This window comes from Microcaecilia unicolor, chromosome 3 (genome assembly GCF_901765095.1).
Source record: "Microcaecilia unicolor chromosome 3, aMicUni1.1, whole genome shotgun sequence".
Lineage (NCBI taxonomy): Eukaryota > Metazoa > Chordata > Amphibia > Gymnophiona > Siphonopidae > Microcaecilia > Microcaecilia unicolor.
In genome coordinates, this window is record NC_044033.1 from 127,881,375 (window position 1) to 127,906,092 (window position 24,718).

Genomic DNA, 24,718 nt, shown 5'->3' on the forward strand with positions numbered 1-24,718 from the left:
GCATGCGGGGGGGAGGGGGCTTGGGTCCATCAGGGCTTTTTTTTTTGGGGTGTGAGTGGGAATTAGGTGGGCTGGAGATCCTCCAGCCCCTGTGTTCCGGCTTGGGATGGGGTGGTCAGTTCGGGTCATCTGTTGGGGGCCTACTAGCATTTAGATGCATGCTGGACAGGGCTCCCCATTCCTCCCCAGTGGTCTAGTAAACCCCAACTGTCAGGCTTCTCACGGAAGCATAGGGTTTGTGAGCCCTTGGACCACTGCCGTGGAGCGGCAGTGGCAGGCAAAACCACCCCCAAACCAGAGGCAAACAGGCTGGGACAGGCAGAGCAGGAACAGCTAGACATCACCTGCGCTTGACCGCCGTTCCCCAGGAGTTGAGCCCCTGGGTGCAGGCGGCCGGCAGAACTTACAGGACAGGGCAGGAACTGGATACCAACAGGAAACACACAACAGAGTCAGGACTAAAAGCTGCCAGGCAGCCACTAAGACAGAAACACAGACAGGTGAGAGTCAGGACTGAAAGCTGCCAGGCAGCCACTAAAAAGGAACACAGACACAAGACAAGGAAATGCAGACCAGAAATAAGACTAGGAACTAAGCAATAAAACCAAAGCTAACTACACACAAACGAACTAGAACCAGGCAAGAAACTCAGACTAGAACTGGACTAGGCAGAAGTGCACAGAGCACACCCACATACCAGGGACCTTAGACGATGCAAAGGCAAACACAGAAGTTTCCAGGTGGCTAATAAAGCCCATCAGCAGCTGAAGTTCAGCTGCAGGAATCACAAGGCAGCTACGGGTGCTGTTCAGGCACAAACAAGAAAAGCAAGTCTGACAGCCTGGAATATCCGGACCGGACTGGGATGAAGTCTGGAATCAGGGTTGCCCAGATGGGAAAACTTTTCCCCACCCAAAATCGGCCCTAAACCAGCCCTTAACCCACCCAGAGTCAAACCCCGCCTCCAATGTCACCGACCCCACCTCCGTCCTCAACCCCGCCTCCAACGTAATCGACCCCGCCGCCCGATGGCACCTCTGACATCGTTAGCCCCGCCCCATCACCTCTGATGTCATTAACCCCGCCCCTGTCAACCCCGCCCCGGAAAAGCTTCTATTGGACCAAATTGGACCAATAGAAGCCCCGGAAAAGAGCCCAAACCCCGCACAGCTGCAACGAAAAAGAAGCCCAATTTCCCGCAGCCCGCAGCCTTTGAAAATTTCCCACATCCTGGCATAAAAACCAGTCCAATTGGGTGGGAAACCCACCCTTCTGGCAACACTGTGACAGTGTTGCCAGGTAGTCGTGGAAGAACAAACACATTTTGCTTAGAAAACAAGCCCAAAATGAGCAATGTGAGTTCAAAAACAAGCCCAAAAATAAGTCCTTTTTTTTTTTTAACATGTTGTGAGGTTTAACCATATGCTAATACACTCTTTTCAATGTTAAACATCTTGATATGTAGAACATTCTCTTAAAACAAAGTGTAGATACATACCTGTAGCAGGTATTCTCCGAGGACAGCAGGCTGATTGTTCTCACGATTGGGTCGTCGTCCGCGATGGCCCAGGAGACCAGCAAAAAACAAAAACTTCTCGAACGCACTGGAGTGCGGGCAGAGCAAACTGCACATGCGCGAATGGCTTCCCACCCGCGGCGCGAGCATGCCCTCTCAGTTTAATAAAAAGCAAAACAGAGAATAGAACAACTCCAAAGGGGAGGAGAGAGGGTTTGTGAGAACAATCAGCTTGCTGTCCTCGGAAAATACCTGCTACAGGTATGTATCTACACTTTCTCCGAGGACAAGCAGGCTACTTGTTCTCACGATTGGGGTATCCCTAGCCCACAGGCTCACTCAAAACAATTAACATTGGTCAATTGGGCCTCGCAACGGCGAGGACATAACATAGATTGACCTAAAAGGAAACACAACTAAGTGAGAGTGCAGCCTGGAACAGAACATAAATGGGCCTAAGAGGGTGGAGTTGGATTCTAAACCCCGCACAGATTCTGCAGCACCGACTGCCCAAATCGACTGTCGCATCGGGTATCCTGCTGAAGGCAGTAGTCAGATGTGAATGTGTGGACTGATGACCAAGTTGCAGCCTTGCAAATCTCTTCAATGGAGGCAGACTTCAAGTGAGCCACCGACGCAGCCATGGCTCTAACATTATGAGCCGTGACATGGCCCACTAGAGTCAGACTAGCTTGGGCATAAGTAAAGGATATGCAATCCGCTAGCCAATTAGAGATTGTGCGTTTTCCGATGGCGACTCCCCTCCTGTTGGGATTGAAAGAAACAAACAACAGGGCAGACTGTCTATAGGGCTTTGTCCGCTCCACGTAAAAGGCCAGTGCTCTCTTACAGTCCAAGGTATGCAACTTGTCTTCACCAGAGTGGGTATGAGGACGGGGAAAAATGTTGGCAAGACAATTCACTGGTTCAGATGGAACTCCGACACCACCTTCGGCAAGAACTTAGGGTGTGTGCGGAGGACTACTCTGTTATGATGAAACTTAATATAAGGTGCATGCACTACTAGGACTTGGAGCTCACTGACCCTACGAGCTGAAGTAACAGCCACCAAGAAAATGACCTTCCAGGTCAAGTACTTCAGATGGCAGGAATTCAGTGGCTCAAAAGCAGCTGTCATCATCTGGGTGAGAACGACGTTGAGATCCCATGACACTGGTGGAGGTTTGACAGGGGGCTTTGACAAATGCAAACCTTTCGTGAAGCGAACAACTAAAGGCTGTCCAGAAATAGGCTTACCCTCTACACATTGATGATAAGCTCTAATTGCACTAAGATGAACTCTTACGGACTTGGCCTTGAGACCAAGTCTAGAAGGTATTCAATCAGGGTCCGTGTAGGACAAGAAAAAGGGTCTAGGGCCTTGCTGTCACACCAGATGGCAAACCTCCTCCATTTGAAAGAATAACACTTTTTCGTGGAATCTTTCCTGGAAGCAAGCAAGACTCGGGAGACACCCTCTGAAAGACCTAAACAGGGAATTTCTAAGCTCTCAACATCCAGGCTGTGAGAGCCAGAGACTGGAGTTTGGGATGTAGAAGCAACCCCTCTTTCTGAGTGACGGAAAACACTCCAATCGCCACGGTTCTTCGGAGGACAACTCCAGAAGAAGAGGGAGCCAGATCTGACGAGGCCAAAAAGGAGCAATCAGGATCATTGTTCCCCAGTCTTGCTTGAGTTTCAGCAAAGTCTTTCCTACTAGAAGTATGGGAGGATACGCATACAGAAGGCCTGTCCCCCAATGTAGGAGAAAGGCATCTGACGCTAGTCTGTCGTGGGCCTGAAGTCTGGAACAGAATTGAGGGCCTTTGTGATTGATCTGAGTGGCAAAAAGATCCAACGAGGGGGTGCCCCACACTCAGAAGATCTTGTGGACAACGCCTATATTGAGTGACCACTTGTGAGGTTGCATGATCCTGCTCAACCTGTCGGCCAGACTGTTGTTTACGCCAGTCAGATACGTGGCTTGGAGAAACATGCCGTGATGGCATGCCCAAAGTCACAGCCGAACGGCTTCCTGACACAGAGGGCGAGATCCGGTGCCCCCCTGCTTGTGGGTGTACTACATAGCAACCTGATTGTCTGTCTGAATCAGAATGGACAGCCAATCTCTGAAAGCCTTGAGAGCATTCCAGATCGCTCATAATTTCAGAAGGTTGATCTGAACACCCTTTTCCTGAAAGGGGGGGGGGGGGATGGGACTTGATATACCGCCTTTCTAAGGTATTTTGCAACTACATTCAAAGCGGTTTACATATATACAGGTACTTATTTTGTACCACAAGGAGCTGCAGTGGGAATCGAACCAAGTTCCCCAGAATCAAAGTCCACTGCACTAACCACTAGGCTACTCCTCCACTCCTTGAGTGTGGAGACCATCTACATGAGCTCCCCACCCCAGGAGGGATGCATCCGTTGTCAGCACTTTTTGCGGCCGAGGAATTTGGAATGGACGTCCCAAGGTCAAATTGGATCGAATGGTCCACCACTGAAGGGAACTGCAAAAGTCGATGGAGAGATGGCTCACATCCTCTAGATCCCCTGTAGCCTGGCACCACTGGGAAGCTAGGGTCCATTGAGCTGATCTCTTATGTAGACGTGCCATGGGAGTTACATAAACTGTGGAAGCCGTGTGTCTCAACATCTGCCGAGCTGTGATCTGTTGAGACGCTCGAGCCATGGACACTAGGGCCAGGAGATTGTCTGTCCTTGCCTGGGGAAGATAAGCTTGAGACGTCCGTGTGTCCAACAGAGCTCCAATTAAAGACCGGTGAGTCTGACGTCAGTGCCTGGGAAAATGGTAGAGGCTATTATTAAAAATAAAATTACAGAGCACATCCAAGGACATGGATTACTGAGACCAAGGCCCAGATGCATCAACCAAACGTAAAAAAAATGTAAAACGTAAAAGTCCTTAACGAATTTTTAAAAACGAAGAATGCACCAAAAAAACAAGTCTTTAATGTTCGGTACGGTATTGTAAAGTACAATGCATTAAAGATTCGTTAAATTGGTGTAATCCCCGTCGGTAATCGGCCCCTAAAGCATGCGCAGAGCAGCCAAGCATTATGCTGGCTGCTCTGCGCATGCCACAAACGTCAAAACAAACAAAAACAAACCAACACAAACACGTGGCTCCCCGCTTTCCCCTGCATAAAATATGAAATCTAAACAAACATCAAAAAAGGATTGGGAGGGGGAAAAGGTGCTCATCAGGAGTGTCCTGAATGGACGGCCTTGCCCCCCCGCCCGATCCTTTTTTGATGTTTGAATTGATTTTCAATTTTATGCAGAGGAAAGCGTGTTTGTGTTGTTTATCTCACTTTTGTTTTTAAATATGCCAGCTTGGATTTTTATGCTGCAGGGGGAAGCGGGGAGATAACAGCTCAGGCCTTAACGACAGGTCTGACCTCACGTTAAATTTATCACGGTAAATGATTCGTTGCAATCGTCGGTATGGTTAGTGCATCCCGAATTGTCCCCACATTTCAATGGTAGTTACTCGTTTGCATTCCATTTTCGTTAGCTGCTAGCGTCGTCGGAAAATGGCCTTTAATGCATGCTACGGTTGAAAATTTCTTCATTAAAGGGTCGTTAAAGGGTCATTAAGGTTTAGTGCATCTGGGCCCAAGTCAGCATGGCTTTAGTGTGGGGAAATCTTGCCTGACCAACTTACTTCAATTCTTTGAAGGAGTAAACAAACATGTGGACAAAGGGGAGCCGGTTGATATTGTGTATCTGGATTTTCAAAAGGCGTTTGATAAGGTACCGCATAAAAGGCTACAGAGGAAACTGGAGGGTCATGGGATAGGAAGAAATGTCCTATTGTGGATTAAAAACTGGTTGAAGGATAGGAAACAGAGAGTGGGGTTAAATGGACAGTATTCACAATGGAGAAGGGTAGTGGGCTCCTCAGGGGTCTGTGCTAGGACCGCTGCGTTTTAATATATTTATAAATGATTTAGAGATGGGAGTAACCAGCGAGGTAATTAAATTTGCTGATGACACAAAGTTATTCAAAGTCATTAACTCGCGACAGGATTGTGAAAAATTACAGAAGGACCTTACGAGACTGGGAGACTGGGCGGCTAAATGGCAGATGACGTTTAATGTGAACAAGTGCAAGGTGATGCATGAGGGGAAAAAAGAACCCGAATTATAGCTACGTCATGCAAGGTTCCACATTAGGAGTTACGGACCAAGAAAGGGATCTGAGTGTCGTCGTCGATAATACACTGAAACCTTCTGCTCAGTGTGCTGCTGCGGCTAGGAAAGCGAATAGAATGTTGGGTATTATTAGGAAAGGTATGGAGAACAGGTGTGAGGATGTTATTATGCCATTGTATCGCTCCATGGTGCGACAGCACCTTGAGTATTGTGTTCAATTCTGGTCGCCGCATCTCAAGAAAGATATAGAAGAACTGGAAAAGGTGCAGCGCAGGGCGACAAAAATGATAGCGGGAATGGGACGACTTCCCTATGAAGAAAGACTAAGGAGGCTAGGGCTTTTCAGCTTGGAGAAGAGACGGCTGAGGGGAGACATGATAGAGGTATATAAAATAATGAGTGGAGTGGAACAGCTGGATGTGAAGCGTCTGTTCACGCTTTCCAAAAATACTAGGACTAGGGGGCATGCAATGAAACTACAGTGTAGTAAATTTAAAACAAATAGGAGAAAATTTTTCTTCACCCAACGCATAATTAAACTCTGGAATTCGTTGCCAGAGAACTTAGTGAAGGCGGTTAGCTTGGCAGAGTTTAAAAAGGGGTTGGACGGTTTCCTACAGGACAAGCCCATAGACCGCTACTAAATGGACTTGGGAAAAATCCACAATTTCAGGAATAACTTGTATAAAATGTTTGTACATTTGGGTAGCTTGCCAGGTGCCCTTGACCTGGATTGGCCGCTGTCAGGGACAGGATGCTGGGCTCGATGGACCATTGGTCCTTTCATAGTATGGCATTACTGATGTACTTATGTACTCCACTTTTTTAACCGGGACAATATGGGACTTGGGATAATTGATCACGAACCCCAGAAGTTGTTGCACCCGAATAGTCATCCGCATGGACTGTAGAGCGCCTGCCTCCGAGGTGCTCTTCACCAGCCAATTGTCGAGATAAGGGAACACACGCACTCTTAGTCTGCGTAGCGATGCTGCGACAACTACCAGATACTTTGTGAAAACCCTGGGCGCAGACGCGAGGCCAAAGGGCAGTACACAGTACTGAAAGTGCCGAGTTCCCAACCGAAATCGAAGATACTTCCTGTGAGCTGGGAGTATCAAGATGCGGGTATAGGCATCCTTTAAGTCCAGAGAGCATAGCCAATCGTTTTCCAGAATCATGGGAAGAAGGGTGCCCAGGGAAACCATCCTGAACTTTTCTCGGAACAGGAATTTGTTCAGGGCCCTTAGGTCTAGGATGGGACGCATCCTCCCTGTTTTCTTTTGTACAAGGAACTACCTGGAATAGAATCCCAGCCCTTCTTCCCCTGGTGGAACGGGTTCGGCCACATTAACCTTTAGAAGGGCGGAGAGTTCCTCTGCAAGTACCTGCTTGTGCTGGGAGCTGAAAGAATGAGCTCCAGGTGGGCAATTCGGAGGTTTGGATTCCAGATTGAGGGTGTATCCTGACCAGACTATTTGAAGAACCCACCGATTGGAGGTTAAAAGAGGCCACCTCTGGTGAAAAAATATCAACCTCCCTCCGACCGGCAAGTCATCCGGTACAGATACTTTTTCTGAGGCTATGCTGCACTGGAGCCAGTCAAAAGCCCGTCCCTTGCTTTTGCTGGGGAGCTGCAGGGGCCTTAGTCGCACGCCGTTGATGGGAACGAGCGTGCTGGGACTGAGCCTGGACAGGCTGCCGAGAAGCAGAAGTGTACCTATGCCTATTGTAGGAATAGGGAGCAATCCTCTTCCCTCCAAAAAACCTCCTAGATGAGGAGGTGGTAGCAGAAGACACCCGGTGGGCGAGAGAATCCATAGCATCATGGTGCTTCTTGATCTGATCGACCATGTCCTCTACTTTTTCGCCAAAAAGGTTATCCCCCCGGCAAGGAACATCCGCCATTCGCTGCTGGGTCTTATGATAGAGGTCAGAGACACGCAGCCATGAGAGTCTGCGCATCACTATACCTTGAGCAGCTACACGGGATGCTACATCAAAAGTGTCATAAGTACCCCTGACCAGGAATTTATGACACGCCTTCTGCTGCCTGACCACCTGGTGAAAAGGTTCAGCGAGCTCCGGAGGAAGTGTTTCAACCAAACTAGACAGGTGCCTCACCGAGTTCCGCAAGTGGATGCTCATGTAGAGCTGGTAAGTTTGAATCCTAGCTGTGAGCATAGCAGCCTGATACATTTTCCTCCCAAAAGAATCCAAGGTCCTAGACTCTCTGCCTGAGGGCGCTGAGGCAGTCCCTAGTACTCTTGGCTTCTCTGAGAGCAGAATCCACCACCATGGAATCGTGAGGCAGTTGAGACTTCACCATTACAGGCTCTCCATGGACTCTGTATTGGGACTCAGCTTTCTTGGGGACCACTGGATTAGAAAGAGGGAACGACCAGTTTTGCATAAGAACTTCCCTGAGTGTGTTATGCAAGGGAGCCATTGCAACCTCTGTAGGTGGAGAAGGATAATCCAAGACCTTGAGCATCTCGGCCCTGGGCTCATCCACAACCTCCATAGGGAAAGGAATGTCCTTAGATATTTCCTGAACAAAGGAGGAAAAACAAAGACTCTCAGGTGGAGACAATCTTCTTTCAATTAGCGGAGTAGGATCAGAGGGAACCCCATAAGACTCTTCTTCAGAAAAGTATCTGGGATCTTCCTCTTCCTCCCATGAGCGTTCATCATCGGTATCAGACAAAAGCTCTCTAAGAGCAGCCCGAACCTGAACCTGAGCCTGTCTCGACGTCGAGGTACGACGACCTCGAGGGGGATGTCGAGAAGTCAACCCGTGCCTGGACTGCGGAGAAGCTTCCTCCGCTAACGTCGAGGGAGAATCGACCCAGGTGGCGGCCGACGCTGATGCCACAAGTGCCACCGAGGACGGGGACCTCACCACAGGCGAAGGTCCAGATACCGCTTCCACAGTTGGTACAGAAGGCGCAAGCACCCCTGGCACAGAAGTAGATTGGCGCAGCAGTCCCTCCAGAAGCTCTGGAAGAAGGGCCCTGATGCGCTCGTCAAGAGCTTCCATCGGAAAAGGCTGGGGGGTCAGTACAGGAGCCAGTGGCACAATCTGAGGGAACTCGAGAGCCAGTACCAGGCTGCCAGAAGACCAACGCATTGGCACCTCCTGTATAGAGGGTGAGCGGTCCTCCAGGCTCCGACGCTTCTTGGGTGCCGAATCCCTCAGCTCCCCGGAGCTCTCGGTAATGTGCATGGAAGGAGAACGATGACGGTGCTTCTTAGCCTTCATTCGACACCGGTCATCGAGACTCCTCGGTACCGAAGAGGAGGACGTGGAATCCTCATGCCTCCTCGGGGCCGGGTCCGACGAAGGTCGGTCCTGGGGGGCCTGCATAGCAGTAGGCCTCGAGACAGGTGGAGACCCACTTGATGCCTCACTGCTTCCAGCGTGATGTGGTCATTTGGCAGCCATTACCTGCGCTCTCAAAGTCGATGCTTCCCTCGACGTCAATGCCCCCGACCTCAGTACTGATGTCGAAGGACCGGACCGATCAGCAAAATGTTTTTCCCATTGAGCCTCCCGAGACACTTGAGTCCGCTTCTTCATTAAAGGACACAGCTTACAAGCAGCTGGAAGATGATCGGGCCCAAGGCACTGGAGACACCACGAGTGGGGGTCGGTACCTGAGATGGTCCAGTTGCAACGAGTACAACACTTGAAGCCGCTGGGTGTCCTCAATGACATGGACGGAAAAACGGCAGCTTTGAAACTCGATGATGCCAATAAAAAGGCACAAAAAGGAAGCAAAAACCCAACTGAGCAGCCTAAAAGCCGGCCACGACGAAAAAAGAAGAAAACTTTTTTAAAAAACGAGAAAAAACTAAAGAAATAAAGGGTAGACTAAAGTTCTACTACTTTTTTTTTTTTTTAATTTTTGAGAAAACAAAACAAGAAGCGGGATGCAAAAAGTCTCCTGGGCCTAAAAAGAACACAGCAGAAAACACCGTGTCGCCTCAGACGCGGATGTGAAAAAACTGAGAAGGGCACGCTCGCGTCGCGGGCGGGAAACCGTTCGCGCATGCACAGTATGTTTTGCCCGCACAACGGAGCGCTCTAGAGAGTTCTTTGTTTTGCGATACAAATTTTGTCAGTCTCCTGGGCTGTCGTGGACGACAACCCAATCGTGAGAACAAGCAGCCTGCTTGTCCTCGGAGAACCAATTCTACAGAACTCTTAAATCATCCCAGCAGAAAATTCTAGCAGTACCCCCATACAAGGCTGGATTCGATGTTTAGTGTGATACTATCTTCATTATGGAATAATCTACCTATATAATTGAAGATGGAGACTTCCTTCCCCAAATTTATGATTGGTTTGAAGACATACTTACAAAACCTTTTGAGTTCTGAGAATACCAATGGTCACGTGGATAGGACTAGAGGAGGCGGTGAGGCTGGAACTTTAAATAATGTTTCTTTTTCTCCTTAATCTTCATTTACTATTTTTATATTGTATTATATAATTTCCTCCTCCTTACTTTTGTACTTATTTTAATTGTAAATGTAAACCACTCAGATATATGTGTCTTTGGGTGGTATATCAAGTATCAAATAAACTTGAAACATTGAATTTCTGTTATTTCGAAGGGTATTCATTTTGCCAGATTAGAAGGAGGAGCAGCAACAAATATCTGATACCATAGATTCCCACTGGCCTGAACATAGGTGTCACTAAGATGGCAAGGGCCACCACAAAAAAAAAAATCACCTTGCTACCACTCTGCCACCCCAAAATCAACATATTTCCCCTTCAAGTCTGACACTGCTTCCATACCTCCATCTCCCCTCCCCCATTCTTTCTTTCATGCCCGGCATCTCTCCATCTCCCTTCTCTCTATCTCCCCCTCCACCCCTCGGTGTGGGCCCTACAAACTTGTGTCTTCTCTAGCACTGCTTACATCTGACTCTCTCTGGCCAGCCCCAGGGTCCTTCCCTCTGTTGCAAGTTCCTGGGAGGATGAAGGATACCTATTCCCTTTGACAATAGTAGGATCTCCATTGCCTACTACTATGATGCCTCCTGGAAGAGGAGGCTGGGTCAGAAGTGGGCTGAAGAAGATCATAAGTTTATCACTATGCTGCTTAATGAGAATAGCAGCTTCTTGTACCATCTCTCAATAAATTCCCTCCATGGCATAGCAGGTCAACAGCTTTTCCTGTATATCAAATCTAAGGTCTGAAGCCCTCAGTGAGTCTGTGGGTGCCAATCTCCACTGCAGAAGTTCTCGATGCCATATTGAAAATATCATACATCACAGAGACCATGTATTTCCACAGTCCTTCCCTTTGGCTACTAGCCTGCAGAACTCTTCAGCCTTCATTCTAGGGAGACTGTCTGCAAACTCTGCTACACATGTACATGCCCATGAAGAGCTGGTAGGCTGCTATGCGAGGATGATACACTCAGTGGGAGTAGTAAAGATTAGCTCTTTGAAAAGCAGATTCTACCATCATGGAAAGGAGAGGAAGTTGCTCCTTCTGAAATCTGGGAGCCTTCTCCACTCTGTACATATAATCAATCTTCTTGTTAATAGGAAAAACTGAGAGGGAGGCATCCCACATTCTCATCTGAACATACTTCATGATTCTTTGAACAGGCACTGTCATAGCCTCTTTGGGAGGGTCAAGGAATAGAAGGATAGCCAGTGTTTCTGCCCTGGGCTCCTCCTCCTCCTCCAGCTATAACTTAAATGGGATGGCCTGAGCCAAACTCCCTGACAAAAGCATAAGAGCTCCTCTGGTGGGGACTTATGTCTCTTGGGAATAGAGAGGGACTTGAAGGAAGAGCTGGGATCCCTGTTCAGAGAAGGCCTCTGATTCATCCTTAGACTCCCAGAAGGGCTCTGAAAAAAGACTCACAAAAATACTCCAAGGGAGATATCTTAATCTTTGCCTGTCTCGACTCACTGACCTTTATTCTGAATCTACTGTGATATAGATGAATGAGTTTCCTTTTTTCTACGTGTTAAAAGGCGTTCTTTTCCCATTTCTGTTTAATTGGATTGTACACCATTCTAACCTTTGTGCCAGATGGAGTGGTATATCAAATATGAATAAACATAAACAAAAAATACATCTTGGGTGAGGTTGTTGAGACATTGAGGATCTCTAATTGTGCTGGTGAAGCTTCCTTTTCTGATGCACTGTGGCCAACATCGACTCTGAGCCCCTTGAGTAGTTTTACAAATGGAATTGTATGATACAATCTTAGACTTCTTTCACCCAGGGCTGTCATGATTACAAGACAGAGTGGGCAGCAAACTTTGGAGAGGGGGGTAGCCACAGTTGATCAGTCTACAAATACTCATCATTGCCAGTGTGGAGCTTTGAGTGTCCATGCATGCTCAAGGTCTGCTAGGTCCTGCCTTCTCCAAACTTCCTGTTTCAGAAGGACCAGGACCCGACAAGCCTTGAGCACCGGTGGTGGTGACAGTCTGCTTATGTTAAAAAAAAAAAAAAAAAACTACCTCGCTAGCACTGCCTGGAGACAGGGAAGTGAAACTTCCTGGAGGTGGGGCAGGAACAGGAACAGGAGATGCTAAATACCTATCTGGGGGACGAAGTGGTAAATGTTGACTACCTAGGGAACAGGAGATGCTGAACACCTGTGATAGGTTCTACATCCTGTCTCATGGAAAAAACTCAGGAGCAGGAGAGAAAGGTAGGGGTGGGAAGAGACACCAAAGAAACATCTTCAGTCCTGGTAGGAGAAGACAGAACTGGCCCAGTGAAACACAAAATCAATTCTCAGGAAAACAGCTAGAACCGAGAGGTCACATGACGTTTAGATGCAGGCCCTCTGGCCTTCCCAATAGAAACCATGGAGCAAGAGGGCCATCCAATCAGGTTGTGGGGTGGAGCAAAAGGGAGGAGTCTGCTAAATAGTAGTAGTAGTAGTAGTACTGCCCAATAAAAGAAGTAACTAACAGTGGAGCTCAGTCTCCCCGTGAGGAGGACAAGGTGAAGGATACTAGAGACCAGTCTGAAGCCTGCAACACTGGACAGAAGATACTGGACTTTCTTGTTTGCCTTTTACCTGTTGGGTTTATTTTTGTTGGGCATTTTTGTTCCACACAGGTTACCCATTTTGAATGTATTTTGAAAAGCACACATTGTGATATTTTTCTTCCAGTGGATGGTTGTAGCAACAAACTAGGCTATATGGGTGGTGAAACATGATCAGGCCAAAGCCAGGCCTTGTCTGGATTTGAGAATCTTTATCTGTTTATTTAAAAGTTTCTATACTGCCCAATTTAAGATTGGCAGTTGATTTCAGCCAGCGGTGCATTTGTGATGAACACTTTCCTTTTGATAATTAAGACACTAACTGATTGGACCTATGCTGATTGTTGAGTAGGACTGATTTTGATTTTTGGAATAGACTCGGAATCATTTCGCTCCAAAGTTGTGGAAAGGGCCCATCAGACACTCGGTCCATGCTTTCGGGTGGCCAGCATAACTCTTAAGCGGATATTTGGCCCATGCTTACAGGTGGATGGCGTGACTCTTAAAGGTGAACACTCAGCCCACACTTATGGATAGGTGGTGTGACTCAAACTTGCTTACAGGTGGGCAGTGAGACTCAAAGGAAGATACTCGACCTACACCTACGTGTAGGAAGCATGACCAAATCTCAGGGGGAAGAAGTGAACAGGAGATGCAGAACACGTCAGAGGAGGAGGAGGGAGAGATAGCAGGAGTGATGCTGAATACTTCAGGGGGGAGGGAACAGGAGATGCTGAACGACCTGGGGGAAGGAGGGAACAGGAGCGCTGGACAGCTTGGGGTGGGGGAGGCAGAGAAGGAGAGAGATGCTGAACAGCTTAGGGGAAGGGGAGATGCAAGACATGACAGAGGAGGGCCTTGAGACACCCCCTTGGTGGGGAGGGTGTGAGATACCCTATGGTCAGCCCTGCTTTTGCCTTATTTCTTCCCAACCCTCTATAGTAACATTTAAACAGTATTAAAGGAAGATGTTTATTTTTCTCCCTCATCTCACAGTGGCAGAGATAATACTGGTCCTGTACAAATATAATCACACAGGGGCTAATTTTATAAGCTTCTACCTATATCAAAATAACAAAAAGGCACTCATTTTATGCTGCTAAGAAGACATAAAATGTCCATCACTACAAATAGGTGCCTTCTTGCCGTCTCAACCTATATGGCCTGTTATAAAAGTACCCTCTATGCAAATAACCACAGATTTTATAAAATATGCACATGCACTGAGGCTCCACCCTTATCTTGCCAAACTACATCCCCAGAAACACCAATGTGTGGTATGCATATACTTGTCATCTTTTCTTTTTTTAAAAACTTTATGTTTATTAGTGCCCTGTTTACTAAGGTGCGTTAGCATTTTTAACGCACTTACAATTAGCGCATGTGCTAACCACGTAGGTGCCTATAATACAGCTTAGTAAACAGGGCCCTTCATTTGTAACATTAATTACAAGCATCCACTTGTGCAAGTAAATACAATCACCAGTGTGTTACAAATAAACCATTTTTAAAAAATGGAAAAAAAACAAACACTTTAAATTGCCACAACTTCAAACGTCTACCAATTACACTAGACCACTAAACTGCAGTCTCTTGCCTCATGGCACGAAAAAGCTCTTCTCTCCTGTGTGACCCGTGCAACATCAGAAAAAAAAACATATTCTCTGTCCATAAAATAAATCTTGTGAATTGTGAAAACATAAACACACAACCAAATTTAAATCCTGCTCAAACACAAACTTTACAAGCAAAGTTGCTCGGTCTGAAACTTGTTCTTGTGAGGTATCCAAAATAGCAGATGTGTCATCTTTTCAGTGTGTGCACTTCTATTTAAAAAAAAAAAAAAAAAGCCCTTTTCTGTATACAAAACAAGCTTTACACACAGAAAAACCTTTATAAAATTACTCTCATAAAATCTTCCACAGCGCCTTACTGTTACAAATACAGGAGCTGATCCCCCTCCCCCCCCCCCCCCCCCCCCCCCATTACCACCACCACACACACACTTTTTCTCTTCTCTTTCAATGCATGGGGAACAGGCATGAACAACAGAACCAAATGGATAAGATGTTTGTTCAAATAAACTCCTCCGCGGTTTCCATCATGTTATTTCACTTATTCTCTTTTCTGATCAGAAGAGGTCACACTTGGCGTTATGTAGTTAGTAGAAAGAGGACTGGAATTTACAGTTAATCCAATAAAATAATTGTATACACTTGGTACAGCTCAACAGAGGTCCCACTTGCTTATTATATAGTTAGTAGAAAGAGGACTGGAACTTACAGTTAATTCAACAAAATAATTGTGTATACTGGGTATAGTTTAACAGAGGAATTCATAGTAACATAGTAGATGACGGCAGAAAAAGACCTGCACGGTCCATCCAGTCTGCCCAACAAGATAAACTCACATGTGCTACTTTTTGTGTATACCTTACCTTGATTTGTACCTGTCCTTTTCCGGGCACAGACCATATAAGTCTGCCCAGCACTATCCCCGCCTCCCAACCACCAGCCCCGTCTCCCACCACCGGTTCTGGCACAGACCGTATAAGTCTGCCCAGCACCATCTCCGCCTCCCGCCACCGGCTCTGCCACCCAATCTCGGCTAAGCTCCTTAGGATCCATTCCTTCTGAACAGGATTCCTTTATGTTTATCCCACACATGTTTGAATTCCGTTACCGTTTTCGTTTCCACCACCTCCCGCGGGAGGGCATTCCAAGCATCCACTACTCTCTCCGTGAAAATTCTTTGGATTAAGTGAGGAACAAGATACATACTAGAACTTGTTCATTACCTGTAACAATCTGTTCCATACGGGCATTCTGGTCTGTCATCATTGTCGTCCTGACTTCCATCTGCAGCATCGAGGTAATCGCTATCCCCAGGGTGACTAAACTGCAGAAAATGAACTGGATTTTTTCTGTGAAATTGAAGAACGCAGGAAATTAAAACTTGCAACTGATATATTGAAGGTTATTTTAGAACAGGGTGCATAATTTAAGAGGGCAAGTAGGCAGCCACTTAGGTGCTATTTTATAAAGACACATAAGAGCCAATGTGTATTTATAAATATTAGCATAAATGGCGAAAATTGCACCTACCTTGCTCTCAAACAAGCATAAATGTCCATGGCTAGATTATTCATATAAGCATGTAGATTTGCATATTTTATAATTTACATTTGTACTTACAAATTCTGCTCACGCTCCATCCAAACTCCACCCCTCTACATGCTTACTGCCAGAATATGCACCACTATGTCATAGTGCATACTTTTACACTGGTCGTTATATAATTTCCTCCATTAAGAAGATCACAGAAAGTGAATATAGTTAGAAACTGTAAACTATGTCTTATCAAATACCAAACTCTTTCTATCACCCAACTCCACTTATATTTTTAGCAGTGCTTATATAATCTTTAAGGGACATACAGATTAGGATCTATCAGATTTGCATGTTACCACCATTTTGGCTTTTAATTGTGAGCCATGCACTATCATGGTGGGCATGTATTCGTCATTCGATCCATATTTTTCATATATTTTGTAAGACTTTTTTTGCTTCAAACAGCTTAATCCAATATTCAAAATCTACAAGATTGTACTTAGCTTTGAAATGAACTCTTTTCTTCTTAGTTACTATTAAGTTTCATTCATGACAAGCATTCATCTCGGAGACATCTATTCCGACATGAATTCATGTTTCGCACATAGTGCTGTATCAAGGTTCTGTCTCCTCAATTAAAGCAGGAAACATATCCATCGCTAGACAGCCTGTCTTAACCTTTTTTAATTGTGATTTAAAAGAAAAGTCAGAATCCAAAATTACCCCTAAATCACAAATCTCAGAAAGATTAGGAATAGAAATTCCATCAAAGGAAAAAGACTGGTACGGACAGAACAAGCTTGAGAAAACCAAAGAAATTGAGTCTTTAACCGATTAGCACTCATGCAAGAACAAATCCTATTCAGACACAATACAATGTATCAAATTGTTTCATCTATTGAGGCCTCCACAGGAACAAAAAACTGAAGGTCATCTGCATATAAGCAGTATTGAACTCCTAAAATTGTTAAAACATTTCAAACATATAACATATAAATATTAAACTGAATAGAAAGTACTGATCCTTGTTGTCGGAGAGACGCAACTGCTGAGAAGGGTGCTATAGGCTGCCTGCTGCCAAATGGCTTCTAAAATGGCCAAGGCATGATGTGACCATGCAAAAGGAATTTAGTTCACCAGAACCTCCATCAAAATACTTTTCCTTCCGTCCCATAACCGAGAAAACAGTAGTGTTTCGGTTTGACAGATACAAAGAAATGGGTTTTATTCATCCACGGATTTATCATCACAGTCATTTTCCTTGGGGTGACCTGTACAATAAGCTCATAAAGTACAGCCAACTTCATTTCAATAACAGGAAGTCCTGAGACTTCCTGTATCTTTATAACAGATGTGCAGAACAGGCTGTAAGAACTTCAGGAAGAAGGTTGATAAGAAAGCTCTTCAGCAGTGAAAACAGAGGGCTACTTAGCATCTTCAAGCAGGGAGTTTGCCAGCAGGAGAGATTGGAAGTCTGTGTAGCATGATTTTGCCTCCAACAGTTGCAACGATGTATATACCAAATGTCTGAGCGCCAGTTATATTTTTCGTCTAGGAGAGGCATATAATATTCAATAGACATTACATTCTCCCCACTTCTTGGCATGAGGTGTCCTACTTTCCCATTTAGCATCACAGTAACTCTTTCCATATTAGAAGCATACCCACAGAGATTAGCCACTTTACTGAGGTCTCTCTCAAAAGACCTCAAGGCCAAATATTGTACTTTAAATGCGAAAGGCAGATATCAGATTGCTAAATAAATGAAACTAACTATGACTCCTTTTTTTTCATTATTTTCTGGAATTTGATAAAAATGTAATAGTCCTTCCAAGCTCTTTCCAAAGGCACCAAGTCTTCATCCTTAGATGTTGCAGTGGCTCTTTGTCATAGGTGCTTTTCTAGGACATCAGTTTCATATGCACTATCCCCCAAATTCTATAAAGGTTGGCCAAAATAATGAGTTCCAATGATTTAATTATTGCGACTAACAACCACTTAATTGGCACTAATTATGATTCACATGCTGATCTGGCTACTCATTATTCTGTAACAGTGGGTGTCTAAATTGGATCATGTGCAACTCAAAGGGGGTGTGGCTATGAAAGGGGCATGGGCGGGTCAGGGGCATTCAAAAAAGATGCATGCAATGTTACAGAATAGCTGGATTCCCCACTCAATTTGCACACCAGGATTTACACCAGGTTTCAGTCCTTGCGCCCAAAGTTGAGTGTCAAATTCGGCACTCCATGCTATTCTATAAAAAATGCTCATCTCAAACCGCCCTTTACAGAATAGCACTAAGCACTGAATTTTCGGCACCGTTTACAGAATCTGGCCCTACATCCCCATGTTCCTGTCCCTGAACTTCTACTTAGAATTTATGTTGCTCACTGTTCTAGTAGGATTCAAATTAAATACCATTCCTTTTTACTTTGATCTGCATTATAATCTATCACAACAGATATAAATTTAACTTTTAATGCCTTTTGCAATAATCCAAAGCAGTGCTATAGAGAATAGTCTAAGAGCTCTTTCAGTGCAACTTCAGTGGGCTTTTCTAAGCAAAAGTGAACAGCTTCACAGTTTCCATCCATGATTAATGTACTTATGTACTAATGAGAACTTCAGATGCAGCTTTTCTATTAGAGTACTTGCTTAAGAACTTGTGGGATCAGCGTTATGCAAATGATTTTCTGTATAACCACCCACACAGGATGCAAAGTCTGAAGACAAGGAAATACAGCAAACACTTCTTGTTCACTCTACTGTACCACTGACTTGTGAGAAATCAAACACTTCTCCATCACTTATTCATAATAGTGGTTTTGCCTATTGTACAGTAAACATTCCCGTTCAGTTAGGAATCCTCACTTATTCGAACAACTATCATAGTGGTATACAAAGTCAAAATAAAATTATAACTAAAATAAATACAAGACAAGAAGAACACAGTGAAGAATGAGGAAAAATGCATTAGACAATACAAAAGGATTCCTGTAAAAAATTAGCAAGCAAAAGAGGCAAGAACAAAAAGAAAGGAAATGAGAAGAGAAGGAAAGGGAAAAGAGAAAGCTCTCCCTCCCTTCACCAAAGAAGAAAAAAAAAATTAAAGAGAAGGCTGGGCCCTCAGAAAAACAAAATCAATCATCATTAGTTACAATCAGAAAAATGTTTTATCAAAAAGTCACATCTTTAGGCTAGCTTTAAAACCTCTTGTGAGAGGATTCCAAATGGGAGCTTCTAGCAGAGAATTCCAAAAATATGGAGCCATAGAACAGAAAGCAGAGATCCAGGAAGAATCAAGTCTCAGCTTAGACAAAGATGGAGTAACTAATTGGACTGAGAGGATCTAAGAACATGGTTTTGGCAGTAGGGGATAAATAGAGAATGCATGTAACATGGAAATCCTGTACAGTAAGTGTGGTGAGTCAAGAAAATAATTTGAATTTAACTCTAATGTGCACAGGAAGTCTGTGCTGTTCAGTGAGGAGAGGAGAAGCATGATCATACCATTTGGCATTATAGATTTAGCTCTACAGTCGTATTTTGGACAAACCATAATTGTTTTAATTGGTAAAGGGGAACTGCTGCTAACAGAACATTGCAATAATCCAAATGATCCACCACAAGAGCAAGGAAAAGCGTCTTAAGGGCTCATAAATCAAGATAGGGTTCAAGTGATCTCATCTTTCTTAAAACAAAGATTTCTTCATAATTGATATATGGACTAAAGTTGATTATTTTCAAAAAGAACCCCGAGAGATTTCAGAGTGTTCTCGATGAGAATTGGGGTATTACAAATTTGGGTAAGGAATGGAAGTGGTAATTTTCTCAGGGAAAACCAAATTGCTTCTGACACATAGATTCAGAAGTTTATGAATTTCTAACCAATGTACAATGTGATCCAGAACAAATATCAAATTTTGCTGAAAGTTACTATCCTACTTTTTATGGGAACTGAGAAGTTGAATATCATTCACAAAAAAGTATGAGCTTTTCCTCTCAAGTCTTCAATCAATGCAGCCATTGAAGCAATAAAAAGATTAGAGTGTGTAGGGGCTGGAACCTACCCTTGAGGAACAATAAAGGAGAGCAGATATATACCTGAGAATGTACATTAAAGCAAACTAGAAAAAAACATTAAGACAAGTACAATGCGTTCTCGCTATCCAGTGTGCGGTATTCATGGATTCGCTTACTCACGGAAAATAAAGTATAACCCATTTTTGCTATACATGGGCATTTTCACGTATTCGTGCATGAGGACTGTTACACCAAAAACCTGTATATACTGTACTTAAAAAAAAAAAGTGAATAAAATATATTTATAAAATGCACAATAACTAAAGCTGTTCTTTACAAGAGGCTACATGAAATGAGTTTATGGTGTTCACTGTACAATTTTGCTACCTACCAGGGTTGCACAGGAACCTAACCCCCCTTTTTCCATAGGATCAATGATTCCATATTCGCATTTTCAGTATTCACGGAGTTTTCTAGGAAACTAACCCCAACGAATAGCGAGAACGGGCTATTGGGCTCATTTTCGAAAGAGAAGGACGCCCATCTTTCGACATAAATCGGAAGATGGCCGTCCTTCTCACAGAAACGTCCAAATCGGTATAATCGAAAGCCGATTTTGGATGTCCCCAACTGCACTCCGTCGCAGGGATGGCCAAAGTTCAAAGGGGCTTGTCAGAGGCATAGTGAAGGCTGGACTTGGGCATGCCTAACACTTGGACGTCCTTGACCCATAATTGAAAAAATGAAGGACGTCCCTGACAAGCACTTGGACGTTTTCACCTGGACCTGTTTTTCTTACGACTAAGGCACAAAAAGGTGCCCGAAATGACCAGATGACCACCGGAGAGAATCGGGGATGACCATCCCGTTATTCCCCCAGTGGTGACTAACCCCCTCCCACCCTCAAAAAACATCCTTCAAAATGTCGTGCCAGCCTCAGATGTCATACTCAGGTCCATGACAGCAGTATGCAGGTCCCTGGAGCAGTTTTACTGGGTGCAGTGCACTTCAGACAGGCGGACCCCAGCACCATCCCCCCCACCTGTTACGTTTGTGGAGGACAGCGAGCCCTCCAAAACCCACCACAAACCCACTGTACCCACATCTAGGTGCCCCCTTCACCTTTAAGGGCTATGGTAGTGGTATACAGTTGTGGGTAGAGGGTTTTGGGGGGCTCAGCACACAAGGTAAGGGAGCTATGTTCCTGGGAGCATTTTATGAAGTCCACTGCAGTGCCCCCTAGGGTGCCCAGTTGGTGTCCTGGTATGTCAAGGGGACCAGTGCACTACAAATGCTGGCTCCTCCCACGACCAAGTGGCTTGCATTTGGTCGTTTCTGACATGGATGTCTTTGGTTTTGAAAATCACCGAAAATCAGAAACGTCCATGTCTAGGGACATCCAAATCTAGGGACAGTGAAATTTAAGGCCTGGAATAGAGCTCATTATTGTTCCACAAGGTTTTAACTTTTCTTGGGTATCCAGATAATTTATTTGTGGGTTTTATTTTGCAGTAGAAAGTGATCTTGTATTTTGCTCCCGACAGCAGATAATCCCTTTTTACTTTTATTTCTCCTGTGCTGTGATATCTCAGTGTTTCCTTTTCTAATTTTGGTCCTTTATTCTGAAATTGGTGAAGATTAGTCTGTTTTCTGTGAGTGACCAAGGTGACAGATTCTGATGGCATATTATTTGTGCGTGGATCCATAAGAGTCTGACTTGTCTGGCTTTTCCAATAGGAAGCATATTGCTGTTCTGTATATTGGTGCTGTTAAGCTTGCTATATAGGCTCTGAGAAGCTTCTTTGCAAGGTTTAGTGTTACTTCACAAAGTAAACTGGCAGATAATCCTTTGTATGTCTGCTCCTTCGTAAGGAGAAGGGGGTGGAAGGAACACTGTCAGGAACTCCAGGGACTTGAACTGGTTCATGTCAGCTTCAGAAAGGAGAGAAAGCAGTAGAACCAGAAGAAGGGACAAGAAGACTTATTTTATTAATACAGCTTAATAAGGTATTTTACATTTCTTATAAAGTAAAGTTGAGGGATATGTGCCACTGCAGTAATTATTTTCCAAGGTACTGTGATGTGTGTTGATAGGTTGTGATGTGTGTTGAGAGGTTAACCAGACTCAGTCTACTATAATGGTAAAGTTTAAGTTATGGGATAATGTAACTTCATTTAAAAATATCAGTGTTTCCAAAATTTTCATAAGTGAGCATGTTGTTTATGTTGATGCAGGAAATCCGTTATCAATTGCACTTTAAGGCATTATTTAGGAGTATATCAAGCACTACTCATGCCTATATGCCTAGTGCCTCCCCCCCCCATGTTAACTCTAAGCTTCCCCCTCCAAAATATCAGGTCAGGATATGCCCCTAGTCTATATACTCTGCAACCTGCTGTCTAGTCTTGCATGTGGGTCCCAGAATCTTAAATCTAGCCCTGTGGAGGCCATGGACAAGGGAACTATCATAATAGAGTTCCAAAGATGTTTGAGCATGCTCCTAAGGAAAAGTCCATAAAAAATAATTAGCTATAAGAAATTCTAGTCACATTTTGGGATCTGCTGGGTACTTGTTACCTGGATTGACCACTGCTGGAGACATGATGCTGGGCTTGATGGACTGACTCATCCAAAGGTAAAAAGAGACTGAAAATTTCTGAGATCTTATTCATTTTTTAGGCTGTTAGAATGAGGAAGCAAAAAATCCTATGGATTTCTTATAACTATTTAGGCTTTAGAAGAAATATTAAACTTTTATTTTTTGTAGATTTGTTTTGAATATGGAATATGTTTAACAAATTGTAATTATATTTTACTTTATTGTATTTTTACTTGTGTTATTATGTACTTCCCAAAGACTGTTTTGGCTTGCTTAGTCTGTAATCCGCTTAGAACTGTTAGCGGACTACAAATTTTGTCATGTTATGTTCTAACAGAGAACAGCAAAGGCAAAAAACAGAAACGTGAAGAGAAGTCTCTATTATGCACATGATGTGAGAGGGGGTAGGATAAAATTTAAAGACTAAAATGGGCAGGAGTAGAGGACTGTAAGGCTTTGAAAGAAAGTATAAGAAGAGTGAATTTAATGCTGGAGTAAATGAGATTTCAGTGATGGAAATTTTGATTACTATACCTGTAACAGTTTGTACCATATATGCAAGCAATTCGCATGGAATGTGTTTGCTTGGAACTTGGTGGACTATCAGTACCAGAAGCTGAATCAAAGGCTTTTACATCAGGACTGCAACTCGTTTCACTCTGTGGAAATGACTGAGATGGCTCATTCTCCAGGCTGGTGGTCATCTCTCTCTCTTCAATTTTGCTCATTGATTGAGTTGCATATGTCAAAGGCTGCATATTTGTATTTTGCTTGCATCCTGGCTCCTGCCTGTTATTTTCTGGTCCAGGAACTTCTGCTCCTTGGGAAGCATCCTTTTTATCCATCATTTCTGTGTTGCCTATAATTATTGCCACAGATGGTTCACATACTGCCTATGAAAATGAATAGCAACAAAGAAAACTGTTACAACATATTTCTTTTTCAAGACACTTATTTATTTGACATTAATATACTATCTATCTAAAATTCTAAGTAATTTACAAAAAGCACAATAAATAACCACTATCTATCTAGGTTCATTTTCAAAGCACATAGATTAGCAAAGTTACATAGGTAACTATGGGCCTGTTTTACTAAGGCGCGCTAGCGTTTTTAGCACACGCTAATATTTAGGGCATGCTAAACAATAAGAGATGTCCATAGGAATATATTGATGTCTTTAACGTTTAGTACACCCTAAATATTAGTGCGTGCTAAAAATGCTATTGCGCCTTTGTAAAAGACCCCCTATGTAACTTTGTAAGTCAAAGTGCTTTAAAAATGAGCACCATAATATAACAAAATACTACACAAAAGTAAGACAATAAATGCAATAAAAATTCAGCACTAATCTGTGCAAATTAAAAAAAACCCTATGTTATTATAAGTAAAACAGATATAAGAAACCATGTCTGGAAAGACATCTTAGCTCCAGCACACACATTGGAACACTGAATGCTAAGCTAAACAGATAATACAGCGAATGCTACATACCTGTAGAAGGTATTCTCCGAGGACAGCAGGCTGATTGTTCTCACTGATGGGTGACGTCCACGGCAGCCCCTCCAATCGGAACACTTTACTAGCAAAGGCCTTTGCTAGTCCTCGCGCACCCATGCGCGGCCGTCTTCCCGCCCGAACCGGCTCGTGTTCGCCAGTCCCATATGTAGCAAGACAAAGACAAGGGAAGACACAACTCCAAAGGAGAGGCGGGCGGGTTTGTGAGAACAATCAGCCTGCTGTCCTCGGAGAATACCTTCTACAGGTATGTAGCATTCGCTTTCTCCGAGGACAAGCAGGCTGCTTGTTCTCACTGATGGGGTATCCCTAGCCCCCAGGCTCACTCAAAACAACAAACATGGTCAATTGGGCCTCGCAACGGCGAGGACATAACTGAGATTGAGCTAACAATTTATCCAACTAACTGAGAGTGTAGCCTGGAACAGAATAAACATGGGCCTAGGGGGGTGGCGTTGGATTCTAAACCCCGAACAGATTCTGAAGCACTGACTGCCCGAACCGACTGTCGCGTCGGGTATCCTGCTGCAGGCAGTAATGAGATGTGAATGTGTGGACAGATGACCACGTTGCAGCTTTGCAGATCTCTTCAATAGTGGCTGACTTCAAGTGGGCCACTGACACAGCCATGGCTCTAACATTGTGAGCCGTGACATGACCCTCAAGAGCCAGCCCAGCCTGGGTGTAAGTGAAGGAAATGCAATCTGCTAGCCAATTGGATATGGT

General features: G+C 44.3%; 1 protein-coding gene across 1 annotated transcript in view; it reads right to left on the bottom strand.

Annotated features, from left to right (window-relative positions):
• APLF (aprataxin and PNKP like factor) overlaps nucleotides 1-24,718 on the bottom strand; it is a 497,521-nt gene that overhangs the window by 141,593 nt on the left and 331,210 nt on the right. Inside the window, exons 7-8 of the mRNA XM_030196354.1 lie at nucleotides 23,009-23,367; nucleotides 15,536-15,661 (exon numbers count right to left, since the gene is read on the bottom strand). Coding sequence (XP_030052214.1) covers nucleotides 15,536-15,661; nucleotides 23,009-23,367 — 485 coding nt within the window. The remainder of the gene's footprint in view (nucleotides 1-15,535; nucleotides 15,662-23,008; nucleotides 23,368-24,718) is intronic.